The 15,777-nt window shown below is 34.6% G+C and overlaps 1 protein-coding gene across 1 annotated transcript; it reads left to right on the top strand.

The window, feature by feature from the left end:
* Positions 1-7,422: 7,422 nt before the first annotated feature.
* On the top strand, positions 7,423-8,249 carry LOC111918713 (uncharacterized). Its single transcript, XM_023914342.1, has 2 exons — positions 7,423-7,443; positions 7,485-8,249. Exons 1-2 carry the CDS (start codon positions 7,423-7,425, stop codon positions 8,247-8,249), a joined length of 786 nt encoding a protein of 261 aa, XP_023770110.1.
* The last annotated feature ends 7,528 nt before the right edge of the window (positions 8,250-15,777 follow it).

Below are 15,777 nucleotides of genomic sequence, written 5' to 3' on the forward strand. Positions count from 1 at the left end.
TTGTGTGATGTATTGAAATCTTGGTACTTAGGTAATTAAGACTAATTCCTTGTTCACATAAGTATGTGAGTCAAGTGAAGGACTAAAGGAACTAGTACACAATGTTGTGCACTAGTCAAGTCCACCATAAATAACAATAACACTATTCGTCATGATTAACTAAAAGTCTAGTAAATATGATTATACTTACAAGATTAAGTGTAATTCAGAATCATTGAAAAGGTTCAATGAATGGCAAAACGAATAAGTAGAATCAATGAAGGCAGAAAGATAAAAAGGTTCTCCAATCTAAGAAGAAGGGAGAGTACTTTTATATCGTGTTTTGTGATCATCTTGGTACTCTTAAGAACCATATTATAATTCATCCTCTAAGGATACCTTAGTGCACTAGTTTGGCTAAGAAGAGGAATGGAGAATTGTTGTAATGGTTAAGTCAGTAAGATGTATCGTACTTTGTTCCAAAATCAAGTCTTAGAGTAATACTCCAAGATTATGACTTGAGTGACATAATCTTAAGTAGGAATATTCTTACACTTGCACATTTTGGTAAGTTGTGATGTCTAGAATTAGACAAAGACCAACTAGTACCAAATTGAATGAAGGTTTTGTCTTGACATAGACACTCACTAACTCTTGGATATTTATTTTTGTCAAGAAATGTTTCTTGATAAGAGAATTTAATATGTGAAAAGGTCAGTGTGAGTCTAAAGATCTTGAAAAGTTTCAAGAAATCAAGAAGTAAACCTATTAAACACTAGCACACGACTTGAGGATTGTAACCTATCGTGTCGACGTATTCTTGTTACTGTGCCAATCCATTTGAGTTCATTATGCATATGAGTTCTATAAGTTCTCAATAGATTGCATAAGGCAAGTACCTTATTCAATGAAAGTACAATGACTAGCATAGGTGAGCTGCTAAATAACTTGGAAGCAATGGTGGGACCCTTGATGGCATGAAATTAAGAATGAACAAGTTATGTCCATAAAAGTTGGGATTTGTCACAAACATTATATTATGATTATGGTTATGACAAATCCACATGGATAGGAACACATGCACTATAAAATCTAAATGTCATAAGATTTATCTCCTTCATGAAAATGATTATGAGGAAACGCTTTCAGTAAGATAGATTTTAAAGGAGATAGCGATTATGTAAATTGCATTCTCAAATTCGATTATGATTACGACATCCCTCTTCATAGTTTGAATTATGAGATTTTGCAATTAGTCTGAACATTTGGGACTTAGTAATATAAGTTCTGAATTATTTTAGACACACATATGAGTTGTCTAAGGAAAGGTGTGTGAGTTTGAGAAGCTTAGATAAAAGGCTTAACGAAGCACATCGTATTGGAAACATGAACTTTGGAAGTCAATAAGTATTGCCTTCTAGAAGTCAAACTTTTTTTTGAATACGTGTCAAAGCTAGTGGGAGTATAAATGTTATGCTGGAATGGATATAATCATCATGTTAGTGGGAACATTATTAATATTATTTAAGTATTGCAAGTTGGCAATATTAATTACAGAAAAACAAAAGTTTCACTTTGCAAAGTTTCAGGGGTTGAAAAGTTGTTTTTGCTATAATTAAGGGAGAGAATGTTATACTTCGTTTCCAATCTAAAAGCTTAGATCGAGAAATTTTAATAGAATTTAGTCAAGATAATATTTATTATTTGCATTCTAAGAGTTCGATTAGGATTACGACATCCCTCTTCATAGTTCGAATTTTGAGAACACGACAAATAGGAACATTATGACAATATTATAACAAGAAGCTGATAAAGTATCACGTTTTTCATTATGAATTGTATCCCATACGCTTCGGGTATAGGATCGATTGCATATGGTGTAATATTCGACCGTTCTAAAATTTTTCCAAATGCTTAGGGCATTTAGAGGGAAAAAGGGAATAGAACCGGATTTGATTAAAATAATTAAACAACTGTTAAGGACAATCTAAGGTTCGCCAAGGATTGGTCGCTTATGGACAGTTGGAAGCATAGTCATGGATGGACCATATTGACATTATTATGAATAGATAAGGTTCTATTTAAAATGAGTTGTCATATGGCAAAATGGAAATGTTTCCATATTGGGGGTTGGATATCGAGAATCAATGTCTAGATTAGAAACTTTTATGCAAGAAGAATGTTCAAAGGATTGTACCTTGAATATGAGACTTCAAGACTATGGAATTGTCTTGTAACAATCTCCAATAGAGTACTTTGTAATTTCATTGGCAAAGTCTTCGTGACTTTGGCGCTGTGATATTACGAAAGGACCGTTGCATAAAATGATAGATTCTAACATATTCTAGTAGTGGTGAGAATTTTGTATTCTTACACTAATTGATTAGGAATTGTAAAATGAGCATCATTGGAAATGTGTTCATTTGATCTATATCACAAATTAAGGACCATAGGAAATCATAGTGTACATGCTGAGAGCATGGGACAACTGCTGTTATAATTCAAGTAAGAAGTTGATTACACGAAACAACAAATAATGAGTAATCAATATGGTGATTAAATAAAATGTTTTATTTATACTCAATGATTTGGGACCATACAGGATTAGTATTAGTCTTGTGTTTCATTTTACATGTTTTGACTTCCTGAATAATAATATTATTCAAACCCTCCACAGTCGCTCATACTTTGGAAGTGGGTATGAATGAAGACTGTCATGAATCCGTCTGTAGATTGTCTAAAGCGTTTGGATATAGCAAAAGTTTGTTGCAGTATTCATGATTACTCCTGAAATAAGATTTGAGTATTGATTAAACGCACGCTCACGTGAATCACTTCATGGAATTTATCACGAATGATTGGTGAGACAATAATATCTTATATTCTTGAAACCGAGATGTGTGATTTGTATCTTGCGAGTCGGTTACACATTAATAATATGTTAACGCACCAGTAACTTGGTGTTATAAAACATATTATTGCGTGTGATTCGGTGAGTGAGTACAAGTGAGCATTGAGTCGAAGTTTATCCGTTCCTTTTACCCAAAGTGAGATAAAGGCGATATATATATGGGCCCCTCGATAATTTAGTGATGACACCCTAAGCGCTTGGCCAAGTTGCGACTGAGTTGATGTGTTCAACTGTAGTCTGTTGTCAGTCGTCATAAATCGGAAATCAGGAAACAACACATGAACAGAGAGTATGATTAAAATCCATGTCTTAGTTCATACGATATCTAGAATGGAGGAATATATGATCCCTTATCTAAAGGACAGGTTAATGATAAAATCAGAGTTCGACAGTGTCTTTGAGTGCTACGATTGCTAATTGGATTGTACTTGCATTTATAGTTACTAGACTTATCCAAGTGGGAAACTGTTGGATTAGTGTCTAAGCCCGTAACTATATTTGGTAAGTACTTGACCCAGTTATGCATGGTCCTTTTGGTTTGCCTTCACCAAAGCAACATGCTAGGATGATTTATTAAGAAAGAGGTTATTATGATTTATTAATATGTTATATGAATAATATATTAATGTAGAAATCATATAATTAAATTAATATTAGACAAGAATTGATTAAGAAATTAATTATGTAGCTAAAAGACATTAATTTAATATCAGGGACTTAAACTGTCAAATGTGTGATAATTGAGTATTGGACTAAGGAGCCTCTAGGACTAGGAATGGACGAAATTAGGATGTGTCCATTCCTAATTTCAGCCCTAAGGCCTTATTCCAGAAGCTTCCTTGGATTGCTTAAGGCCTAAGCAGTCCATTAGCGTTTTTTACTGAAACCCTAACAGCTCCAGTATAAATAGGACCCTAAGGTTTCAGAATTCGGACTACCCTATTCCTAAGAGCTATACAGCCAAATTTAAGAAGCCTCCAACCTCCCTCCAATATCATTCTTTTGCTATTGGTGTTTGTAAGCCATTAGTGGAGTGACACTTATGACTCTAAGCTTCAAAGACAAGAAGATTCAAGCAAGCAACAAGAGGTAATGATCAAGATCTGATTTGTTTCTTATAATTTCGAATTCTTCTCATTAGATCTAGGATTTGTAAGCCTTGGATGATTGCATGTACAATTAGTGAAACCTAGATCCAAGCATTAGGGTTTGCATGAGCACATAGGATGTTCTTTTGGCTCAAACCCATCACAATATTCATTCCTTCTTGAATGGAGTATTATGTGACATCCCCTAGTTTACTGAGCCAAAAAAAACTTTTCTTTACGCTATAGAAAAATCATAAGATGTTTGTTCGCGAAAAATCCCAGTATACTAAAATTTTTTTAGTACAAATGATTGTTTCAAAATATCAAAACGCTAAGGATGTCGTATGTTGGGTTTTTATTCAAAAATTGTTTCAAAAAACATAAACATAGCAACGAAAGACTTCAAATTTAAACAAAATAAAACTAGTTCAAATCCAACTAAAAGATCATTTTGCAAGACATAGAAAGGTTAAAACAGTCATAGAATGAAAGTGTCACAACCTTTGAAGACTTTGATTCTCATGGTAGATTGGAAGTTGATGAAGTGTGGCATGAAACTTCAAAGGTAGAAGTTCTCTAGAGATATCCACCAACAATAAATCAACTTGATAAGATGCTAGTCTTCTTCTTGTAATAAAAGAGTCTCTTACGCTCTTAAGACAAAGAAGCTAGTTTGCCTTAAAAGAGATTATTCAAGTATTATCTTCATCTTTATGTTCTTAGCACTTCAAGAGAAAAAAACTTGAGAAAATATGGAGATGGGAAGCCACAGATTTTTTGGTTTTGGCTTGTAAAAGAAAGGAGAAAACTAGTCTTTTAAGTCCTTATTGTAAGCCTTTATCCCATGGGTCTTAGCACTTTAAGACCCATGCTTTATCAAATAATCTAGTCATTGTTTCTAAGAACACGGTATGTTAAATAAATTAATCAAAAGCAAGTATTCTTTCTTCTTTATGGTCTCCTTGAATATTTTATAAAAATAAGAAGCTAGTTTTTATATAAACCTCTTCAAATTTTTATAATTTTTAAAACATATAAATCCATACAAGACAAAATAACCCTTTTGGTCTAAAAAGATATACATGACATAATAAATCATATCTGATGATATACTATGATATTTTTTGATACTTAACATTGAAAATTAATATTTTTATGAAATAAATAATCTACAATTAATTACAAAATATATATATATATATATATATATATATATATATATATATATATATATATATATATATATATATCAAGATTCAAATTCTTATAAGTAATATATTTGCATCAAGTTGTTGTTAGTGTGACCCTTTAGTATTATATATCATCTAGCAATATCATTTTGTAATGACTCTTGGATATATAGATCTTTCATCATAATCAATACACAACATAAGTTACAACGTCAAGACCTAACGATTCTAAATACTCTTTCATGTCTTCTCTTTAATCACTCAACATCCTATTCATATCTCTAGCAACTTAGCACCGCTAGATGTGATGCATATAAATCAAGTGGGTTAGTTTGGGAAACCTAGTGAGATACATTTGGTTTTCTCAATCCCATAATATTTTTATGATGATAATCCATAATTAATAAACATGTAGAACCAACTATTACCATAACACCATAGATATATAATCTAATGAATGTGAACATACAACATGAAAGTATTGGGTTTTACGTTTGTGCCCTTCATAAAATGGGTGGTGGAGAATTTTTATCCTAGTCATCACCATTTTCTGAGTCATCACCAAAACCAGACTCTCTCTGCAACATCCCATTTATTAAATAAATAAATAAATAAATTGATAAGTGTATAGTATCCCTAAAATCAATAATTTATATAGCAAGGTGTTGGTCCCGGGGGTTAATTGTTACAATTTTAGAAGTTGGGGGTTAAAAGTATAAGTTGTGGATTTAATTTGAAAAGTTTTTAGAAGTCAGAGTGCGTTTGGTAATTAAGGGACTTGTTTTGAAAGGGGTTTCAGAAGATAGTGTATAAATGGTAAATTAAGTATCTATTTGGAAAGAAATTTGTCATGAGGGGTTATATGGTAACTATTGGAGTTCATTTGAAAAGAATGGATGGGGAGGGACCAGAAGTGTATATTTGGGCATAAGTTTGAAAGAGACACGAGATATACCGGTATCCCTTCCCCACGTCGTATCCTAAAACCCTAAACCTATCTTCTCCAGCCGCCATGCACAAGTTCAGCCACCTTCACCTCTCGTGAGCCTATTAAAGTAATTCAGAGTACAGGTCATGTTTTGGCTTATGAACATTTTTATTTAATTTCTTTAGCTCTTAGTAGAAAAGAATAAGTCAAGATCATGTGGGTTAGTGTCCCCTGGTCTCTAGCTAGCAGTTGCTATTTTTATTCAAAGTTTTATTTAAATAGTTAGGTATGTACGAGGAGTTGGTATCCTCTTTTCTCTTCCAGTTTATGAATAAGAAGTTTGCAGCTTTCTGCCCCTGTCCTGTGTTTTACTTTCTTGTCCCATTTCTCTTTTAACTCTGCCCACTATGCTATTCAATTTTTATCCCCTGTTGTGTTAATTAAGCATAAAGACACAAATACCGCTGTATAAGGCCAACATTTGGTATCAGAGCAAAGGTTGGTTGTTGCATGCCAAACTATCAGACCCGTGAAGAGATGTCAGGAGGCAATGGAAATGGAGAGAAATAAGGACAGATCACCTTTCATTATCTGATGTTGTCAAGAAGCAATTACTCTGCATGGGCCATAAAGATGAGAGTTTTCATGCAGGCCCAAGGAGTCTGGGATGCAGTGGAACCCAGGACTTCAAACACTGTTGTCGAAGTAAAGAAGGATAAGATGGCTTTGGCTGCTATCTATCAAGGGATACCAGAGGATTTGCTATTGTCTTTGGCTGAGAAGAAAATAGCCAAAGAAGCTTGGGAGGCATTGAAGACAATGTACATGGGGGCAGAACGAGTCAAAGCAGCGAGGATTCAAACATTGAAGGCTGAGTTTGAATCCTTAAACATGAAAGAATCAGAAGGAGTTGATGAATTTGGTGCGAAAGTAAGCAACATCATGAGGACCATGTGAACATTGGGGGCACAATGATTGAATCCTACGTTATGAAGAAACTGCTAAGGGCAGTCTCGACCAAGTTCCTTCAAATTGATTCAACACTTGAGCAATTTGGAGACCTAGAGACAATGACAACCGAAGAAGTAATCGGAAGGCTAAAGGCTCATGAGGAAAGGATGAAAGGGCATGGTGAAAGCAATGAAAGAAAACTACTCTTGACTCATCAAGAGTGGTCAGAGAGAAGCAAAAAGAAGATAGAAGGAGATTCCAAATCCAAATAAAACCGAGGAGGGTCTGGAGGCTCAGGAGCACGAGGCAAAGGAAGAGGTAGAGGTACTGGTGGTCGTGGGACTCGTGGAAGAGGAGTTTCACACTACCAGAAAGATGGAGGAAGAGGCACATCCAGTAATCAAGATAAAAGCAAGATCCAGTGTTACAACTGTCAGGAGTATGGCCACTATGCAGCGGAATGCCCAAATCCAAGACGTGAAAGAAGTCATGAGAACAACCTGATTCGTGAGCAAGAAGACAATGAGCCAGCACTACTGTTAGCATCGTTTCATAATGATGGAGAGGCTGGTGAAGTGTTTTTAAATGAGGAAAATGTAACCCTAGAACTGAGAACACGAGAAGAAGAAGTAAAGAGGTCAAGTATGTGGTCTCTTGACACAGGGGCAAGTAATCACATGACCGGTGACAAGTATAAGTTTCGTGAGTTGAATGAAAAAGTTCAGGGGTATGTAAAATTTGGAAACGAATCAAGGGTGAGGATCGAAGGAAAGGGTTCAATCATGTTTCAATGCAAGAATGGTGATCATCGAAAGCTTGATGAAGTCTATTATATCCCAGACTTATGTAGCAACATAATAAGTCTAGGACAGCTGGCTGAGGGAGGAAATGAAATCAAGATCAAGGACCCGTTTCTATGGGTTCATGATACAGCAGGGAAGCTTCTAATGAAAGTGAGGAGATCATCAAATCGACTCTACAAAATAGAGTTGGTAGAGGCTAGATCAATGTGCTTAATTGCTAGAATTAGTGATCCAACTTGGCTGTGGCATGTGAGAATGGGTCACACAAATTTTAATTCAATGAAAAATATGTCGAAGAAAAAGATGATTGAAGGGATGCCAAAATTAAACATCCTTACAAAACCATGTGAAGGGTGCTTGTCTGGAAAGCAGATAAGAAAGCCATTCCCTTCACCTTGAGTTACAGGGCAAAGAAAAGGCTTAAGCTTGTTCACGGTGATCTATGTGGACCGTATCACCCCCTACACCCTCAGGAAGCAGGTACTTCATGTTGCTAGTAGATGATTATAGCATAGTTACGTGGGTTTACTGTTGGATTAGTGTCTAAGTCCATAACTATTTTGGTATGTACTTGACCCGATGGTGCATGGTCCTTTTGGGTTGCCTTCACCAAAGCAACTTGATTGGAGAAATATCTAGAGAGAGAGGATAATATGATTTATTAATATGTTATAAGAATAATATATTAAAGGAGAAATCATATTTGTTTAATTAATATTGGTCAATAATTAATTAAGAATTAGTTTTGTGATCAAATGTAATTAATTAAACTAGAGGGGCTGATTTGTAATTATGTGATAGTTACAAAATAAGGTAAGGATTATCTTATAAGTGTGGTGGACGAATTTAAGGTTGGAAAGCCTTAGAATTCGAGTATGATAAGGATTCAAGGATTATCTTATTGGTTGCTTAATGGATAATCAACTAGATAAGGATAATGACTGAAACCCTATCTTTACACCTATATAAACACCCCTAGGGTCATGAATTCGTGGATCCCTTCCCAAGAAGTCCCAAATACGAATTCTAACCTCCCTCCTCTCTCCTTATACCTTCTCCACTTGCTTATGGTGTTTGTAAGCCATTAGAGGAGTGACACTTGTGACTCTTTGCTTTCCAAGGTCAATTCAAGGAGGAATTGGATTGTTATTGCTATATAACAATCAAGGTATGTTCTGAAACCTATTTACATGTGAATTCTGATTTCCATATGCTAGTATTAGGGTTCAAAGTCTTGGATTCATAGTATGTACAATAGAGAAACCTAGATCCGAGCTTTAGGGTTTGTATGAGCACATAGGATGTCTTATGACCAAAACCCATCAGTGGTATCAGAGCCATGATTGGTTTCTATTGTATTGATGCTTGATGTAACTGAAAATCGTGTTTTTCCTCACTGTTCGACCTGACTCGGCGAGTCACTCTTGGACTCGGCGAGTCAGCCCTACTCGGCGAGTTCCAGAGGGTGACTCGGCGAGTCGGTGCGTCAGATAGTGCTTATCTCGGGATTTCTTGCTGTTTTTGCATTGGGATAATTACCTTATCATGTTAGATCATTATTAATCCGATTATATGATATATTTGACTATAATTTTGATCTAATTGAAGATATTTATCAATTAATAAGATAATCGTTTCCTTATAAGATAATTGATTAATTATTTTGAGTAAATTGATAAATTGTTTTGCAAGAAATCGTTAAACAAATCAAATATGGATAATTATGTGATTAAATGTTAATTTGAATTATTTGTTATTTGATGCTTGTTGTTGTGAAAAGTTTCATATTTGGCCCTTTAGGTTTTATAGTTTAAATTTGAACCCCAAAAGTTTTGTTGTTTTGAAATTTAAATAGTTGAAACCCTAATGTTTTGAAAAAGGTTTCAAAACTTGCCCTCAAGTTTTGGAATTTAAATTTTGATGCATATTTAAAGTCTAAACCCTAATGTGTTGAAATGTTTCAAAAATTTGCCCTCAAGTTTTGGAATTTAAAAGTTGATTAAAAGTTTAATTAGGAATGTTACTAAAACTCTAAGAAGTTTTGAAAAAGTTCAAATCACACCCTTATGGTTTTATTAATTAATTAAGGTGTATAATTAAATGAGATTTAATAAATCCATTAAAGTTTAGGTTAACCATTTAATAGAATTAAAAGTGTAATTGTTAAAGTTAACCACATAGTATTTTAAAAGTTATAAAATACACCCTATACTATATATAACATTAAAAGTCTAACATTATATATATGTATAACTAAAAGTCAGTCTTACCGTTAGTAGGCCTCATTCACGAAGCTGGTCTATAAGGGGTGTTTAAGGAAATTGCCTATAAAATGGCGATTGAATGGGTATCCACTCTTACCCACCGCACTCTTGACTAGTGGAGGGTCGTTAGCCGAACGGGTAGGATAGGACGAAACCTTCCATTATAAGTATAATGAATTATCAAGTAACTAAATGTTTTATAAAATTCCCAATCTTAGTTACTTAGGCAAAAGTGAATTGATGCAATTCCATGAAATTACACTTTGTGCCCTTGCGAAGACGTTAGTGGAGCGTGTGTGGTTAACCGGCACACTAAATGGGTCTAAGCAAAGGTAGAAAAGGGTGACTCAATGTTTGTCATAGTTCGGTGGAGCGTGTGTGGTTTACCGGCACATCGAATAGGTGACCATAACATGTGAGGGCACCATGTAGTTTGCATGGTTATTCACACCCGCTTTGTGATCCTCGGCATCCCAGTCACAAACAAGAGGGGCATATCGAGATATAAACATGCCATTGAAAGTTCAATGTATCTCAAAGGATCTAGGAATTTTCATAGATTTAAAACTTAAATTTCTTTTTCGTTTTTCATGGTGGAAATTAGTGAATCGTCATTCACTTACCTTCAAATATTCTGCAATTAGGGTTACGGCATCCCTCTCCCGAGTTGTAGAATATTGTGTTGGGTCCTAGCCTTAGTATCTCATTTGGGTGATTTACTAAGGACTCATTCAATCAACTAACTTGAATTCGTTTTCTCCCGTATTATAGATGTCAAAGTTCGACAACTATGGTCTTCCCAAATCCCGTGGAACAAGCATTCCACATGAAGATGATATTCCACAATTCGATCGAGGATCAAGAAATCATGCTTCACTTCCTCCTCCTCCTACAATTATTCTCCCTAACCCACAAGATTGTAAAATTGAAAGGTTCAATATCACTCAAGCCCAATTGGCAAGTAAACATAAAGAAGGAAAGTCGGTGTGTGCACACGTCCTAGGGATGAAGTCGCGCATTGATAGACTAAGAATGATGGGATCCGTTGTTAGTGAAGAGATGGCTGTTGATTGGGTTCTTCAGTCACTTCCCAACTTATATAGTGAGTTCGTAAGAGAGTACTATATGACGAACCACAACATGACCCTTATAGATCTCACCTATATGCTTATTGCTGCCGAATCAGCAATGGTTTGGCGCAATAGAAAAAGCAAGGTTGATTGGTGAATCTGCCTTCAAGAACTCTATGGATATAGACAATGGCAATGAAAGACATGCAATGATCGAAAAGTTTGATCATAAGAGAAAGGCGATGTCTGAAGTAGTTCCATGTGTTATTCCAAAAGATTCAATTTGCTTTTATTGCCAAGAGAAGGGGCATTGGAAACGAAGTTGCCCTAATTACCTAAGAGATCTAAGAGATGGGAGAGTCAAAGGTATGACTGCGCTTTAGGTAAAAATCCACTATCTAACTCCATTAAGTTCCTATTCATTGATTCTTAATACATGATGTAATAAGATTACATTTGAGTCTTTTGTAGGGTCGGTGAAAAGAAAGGAAGCCTGATAAGAGAGCAAGATGAATCTAATCACAAGAGATGGATTTCGATTGCATGGACTTGAAGATTAAATTTTGAGCTTAGAAAGTTATGATAGAGTTGTTAGAAATTTTCTTTTGTACATAGTTTTCAATGGATTTTGCATTGTAAGGACAAATTTTTCCGCTGCTTTTATAAATAAAATAAATTTTGTTCGACTTATTTATTTATTTCCTTACAATGAAATCGTTGTGAAAATTGATGTTCGAATGGATATGATTCTTAGTTATGTTATTATGGAAATGTCAAGAATTTACCAAATAGGGAGAGTTTCTCATCGCCCAAGTTTCAATTGGACAGAAATTTGGAATCATGCAACTTGGTTGCACGATGAATGAGAAATTTCATATTTGGAAATTAGACCAATTCGTTGACAAAGTGTCAAGTGAAGGACTAGAAGATCGAGTACACAAAGTTGCGTGTTGATCAAGTCAACCATAAGAGTAACAATGATATTCGTCATGATTTACTAAAGGTTTAGTAAATATGATTATACTTACAAGATTAAGTGTAATTTTGAATTGATTAAAGGGTTTGATCAATAGCAGAACGAATAAGAAGAATCAAGTAGGCAGAAAGATAAAAGTTTCTCCATTCTAAGAAGATGGGAGAGTACCTTTTATGCTTTATGATAGGTCTTAATGATTAAGAACCATATCTCAATTGATCCTCTAAGTGAGTCTTAGTACAATTGTATGTCTAAGAAGAGGAATCAAGAATTGAAGAAATGGTTAAATCAATAAGTTAATCATACTTCGTTCCAATAACAAGTCTTAAAGTTAAGATTGTGACATTGAGTGAAAGGTATTAAGAAGGTTTGTAACATTCATCAAATGTGGAAAGTTGTGATGTCTTGGATAAGACAAAGACCAACTAGGACCAATTTATGAAGTGTTTTGATAAAAAGCTACACTAACTCTTGAATATTTGTTTGTCAAGAAATGGTTTTGACAAGAGAATCTTATATGTCAAGGAGTCAGTGGGAGTCTTAATGGTCTTGAAAGGTTCAAGAACAAATCAAATAAACCTTATCGATCATCACTAGCACACGAGTTGAGGTTTACAACCTATCGTGTTGACATTATTTTGATTCTGTGCCAACCCAATCGACTTAATTATGCATGTGAGTCCTATGAGTTCTCATTTGAACGCATAAAAGGCAAGGACCTTGATCAATGGAAAGTACATTGATAGGAAAATGTGAGCTGCTTAACTACTTGGAAGACGTGGTGGGCAGCTGTACTACCATAAGGCAAGAAATCAAGATTAAGAAAGTTTGGTCCATATGAGTTTGAATTTGTCGTAAACCTTGGTTTTAACAAATTCACATGGATAGGAACAAATACACCGCTTTAAATCTAAGTGTCATAAGATTTCCTCCTTCATGAAAATGATTGTGAGGAAATGCTTTCACTAAGAAAGATTTTAAGAAGATAGTGATTGTAAAATTGCATTCTCGAATTCAATTATGGTTACGGTATCCCTTTCCATAATTTGAATTGAGAGGTTTGGCAATTAGTCTTAATTGTTTAGACACACATATGAACTATCGAAGGCAAAGGTGTATAAGTTCAAGAAGCCTTGATAAAAGATTATCAAAGCACTATGTATTAGAAACATGGACTTAAGAAATTCAATAAGTATTGTCTTTCTGGAAGTTAAGATGGTTAAGAATACATGCCGAAGCTAGTGGGAGCATAAGTGTTATGTTTTATAATAATCATCATGATAGTGGGAGCATAAATGTTATGATTGTATGATTATTAAGGAAAGTATTGCAAGGTTAGCAATATTAATTATAAAAAACAAGAGTCATACTTTGCAAAGTTGTAAGAGTTGAAAGGTTGTTTTACTATAATTAAGGGAGAGAATATTATGCTTCATTTCAAATCTAAAGGATTAGGTTGAGAAATGTTAATATATTTAGTCAAAGGTACATAGTGTGTTCTTAAAATTTCGATTATGATTACGGCATCCCTTTTCACAATTCGAATTTTGAGAACATAGCAAATAAAACATTATGCGTCGTGTCCCATACGCTTCGGGTATAGGATCGATTGAAAATGCTTAATGTTTGACCATTCTAAAATTTTCCAAATGTCGAGCACATTTAGAGGGAAAAGGGACTAGAATTGGTTTTGACTAAAATAATCAAACAACTATCAAAGGACAATCCAAGTTCGACGAGGATTGGTCGCTTGTGAGTAGTTGGAAGTATAGTATTGGAAAATATGGAAATGTTTCCATATTGGATGGACCATATCGACATCATTATGAATAGATAAGATTCTATTAAGAATGAGTTGTCATATGGAACATATGGAAGTGTGTCCATATTGGGAATTGAATATTGAGAAATCTATGACTAGATTAGAAACTTCTATGCAAAAGGATGTTCAAAGAAAGAACTTTGAGTGAGAGACATCACATCTATGATATTGTCTTGTAACAATCTCCGATAGAAGACTTTGTAATATCATTGGCAATAGTCTTTGTGACTTTGGTGCAGTGACATTACGAAAGGATAGTTGCATAGAATGTTAGAATATAGCATATTCTATAAGTAGCAAGAATTTGATATTCTTTAACTTATGAAAAACGGATTTGGAGTTGTGAAATGAGAAGGATTGGAAATGTGTTCAATGTGATCTATTTCACAAAGTAAGAACCATAGGTAAACATTGTGTGCATGCTAGGAGCATGAGACAAGTGTTACAATTCAAGTAAGAAGTTGATTACCCGAAACGACAAATAATGAGTAATCGATATGGTGATAAATAAAAGGTGTTTTATTTATACTCAAAGGTTTGAGGCCATATGGGATTAGTATTATTCTTGTGTTTCACTTTGCATGTTTTGACTTCCAGAATAATTGAGTTTATTAAGAATAATTGAATTATTCGAACGGGCCGCAGTCGTTCATATGTTGGAAGTAGATATGAATGAAGACTGTCGTGAATTGGTATGTGGATTGTCTAAAAGAGTATTAGACATAAGCAAGAGTTTGCTGCAACGTTCATGAGTGCTTATGAATGTGATTTGAGCATTAGATTAGACCCACGTTCACTTGGATCACTCCATGAATTGTATCACGAGTGATTAGTGACACGATAACATCTTATATTCTTGAAACTGAGATGTGTGAGTTGTATCTTGCGAATCGGTTGCACATTGATAATATGTAAACGCACCAGTAACTTGGTGTTATAAAACATATTGTTGTGTGTGATTCGGTGAGTGAGTGCAAGCGAGCATTGTATCAAAGTTTATCCATTCCTTTTATTCAAAGTAGAATAAAAGCGATATCTTTGGGCCCCTCGATGGGTTAGTGATGACAAACGTAAATGCTCGGCCGGGCTAGGGCTAATTTGATTTGTTCAATTAGTCAGTCGTCATAAAACGGGAATCGAGATATAGTACAAAGAGAATGATTTGAAATCATATCTCATATGATATCTAGAATGGAGGAATATATGATCCCTTATCTAAGGACACACGTATTTGATATGATCAGAGTTGACAGCGGCTTTGGAAAGCTACGATTGCAGATCGGGATCCGAAGTCATACGCAGAATAGTTGTTAGACTTATCCAAGTGGGAGACTGTTGGATTAGTGTCTAAGTCCATAACTATTTTGGTATGTACTTGACCCGATGGTGCATGGTCCTTTTGGGTTGCCTTCACCAAAGCAACTTGATTGGAGAAATATATAGAGAGAGAGGATAATATGATTTATTAATATGTTATAAGAATAATATATTAAAGGAGAAATCATATTTGTTTAATTAATATTGGTCAATAATTAATTAAGAATTAGTTTTGTGATCAAATGTAATTAATTAAACTAGAGGGGCTGATTTGTAATTATGTGATAGTTACAAAATAAGGTAAGGATTATCTTATAAGTGTGGTGGACGAATTTAAGGTTGGAAAGCCTTAGAATTCGAGTATGATAAGGATTCAAGGATTATCTTATTGGTTGCTTAATGGATAATCAACTAGATAAGGATAATGACTGAAACCCTATCTTTACACCTATATAAACACCCCTAGGGTCATGAATTC

The sequence above is a fragment of the Lactuca sativa genome, chromosome 2 (genome assembly GCF_002870075.4).
Source record: "Lactuca sativa cultivar Salinas chromosome 2, Lsat_Salinas_v11, whole genome shotgun sequence".
Taxonomy (NCBI): domain Eukaryota; kingdom Viridiplantae; phylum Streptophyta; class Magnoliopsida; order Asterales; family Asteraceae; genus Lactuca; species Lactuca sativa.

Bases quoted from the DNA above. Each gene is read 5' to 3' on its own strand.
- LOC111918713 (XM_023914342.1), top strand. From the start codon at position 7,423: ATGGAGGAAGAGGCACATCCA. The intron at 7,444-7,484 runs GTAATCAAGATA...TACAACTGTCAG, and splicing joins TGGAGGAAGAGGCACATCCA to GAGTATGGCCACTATGCAGC.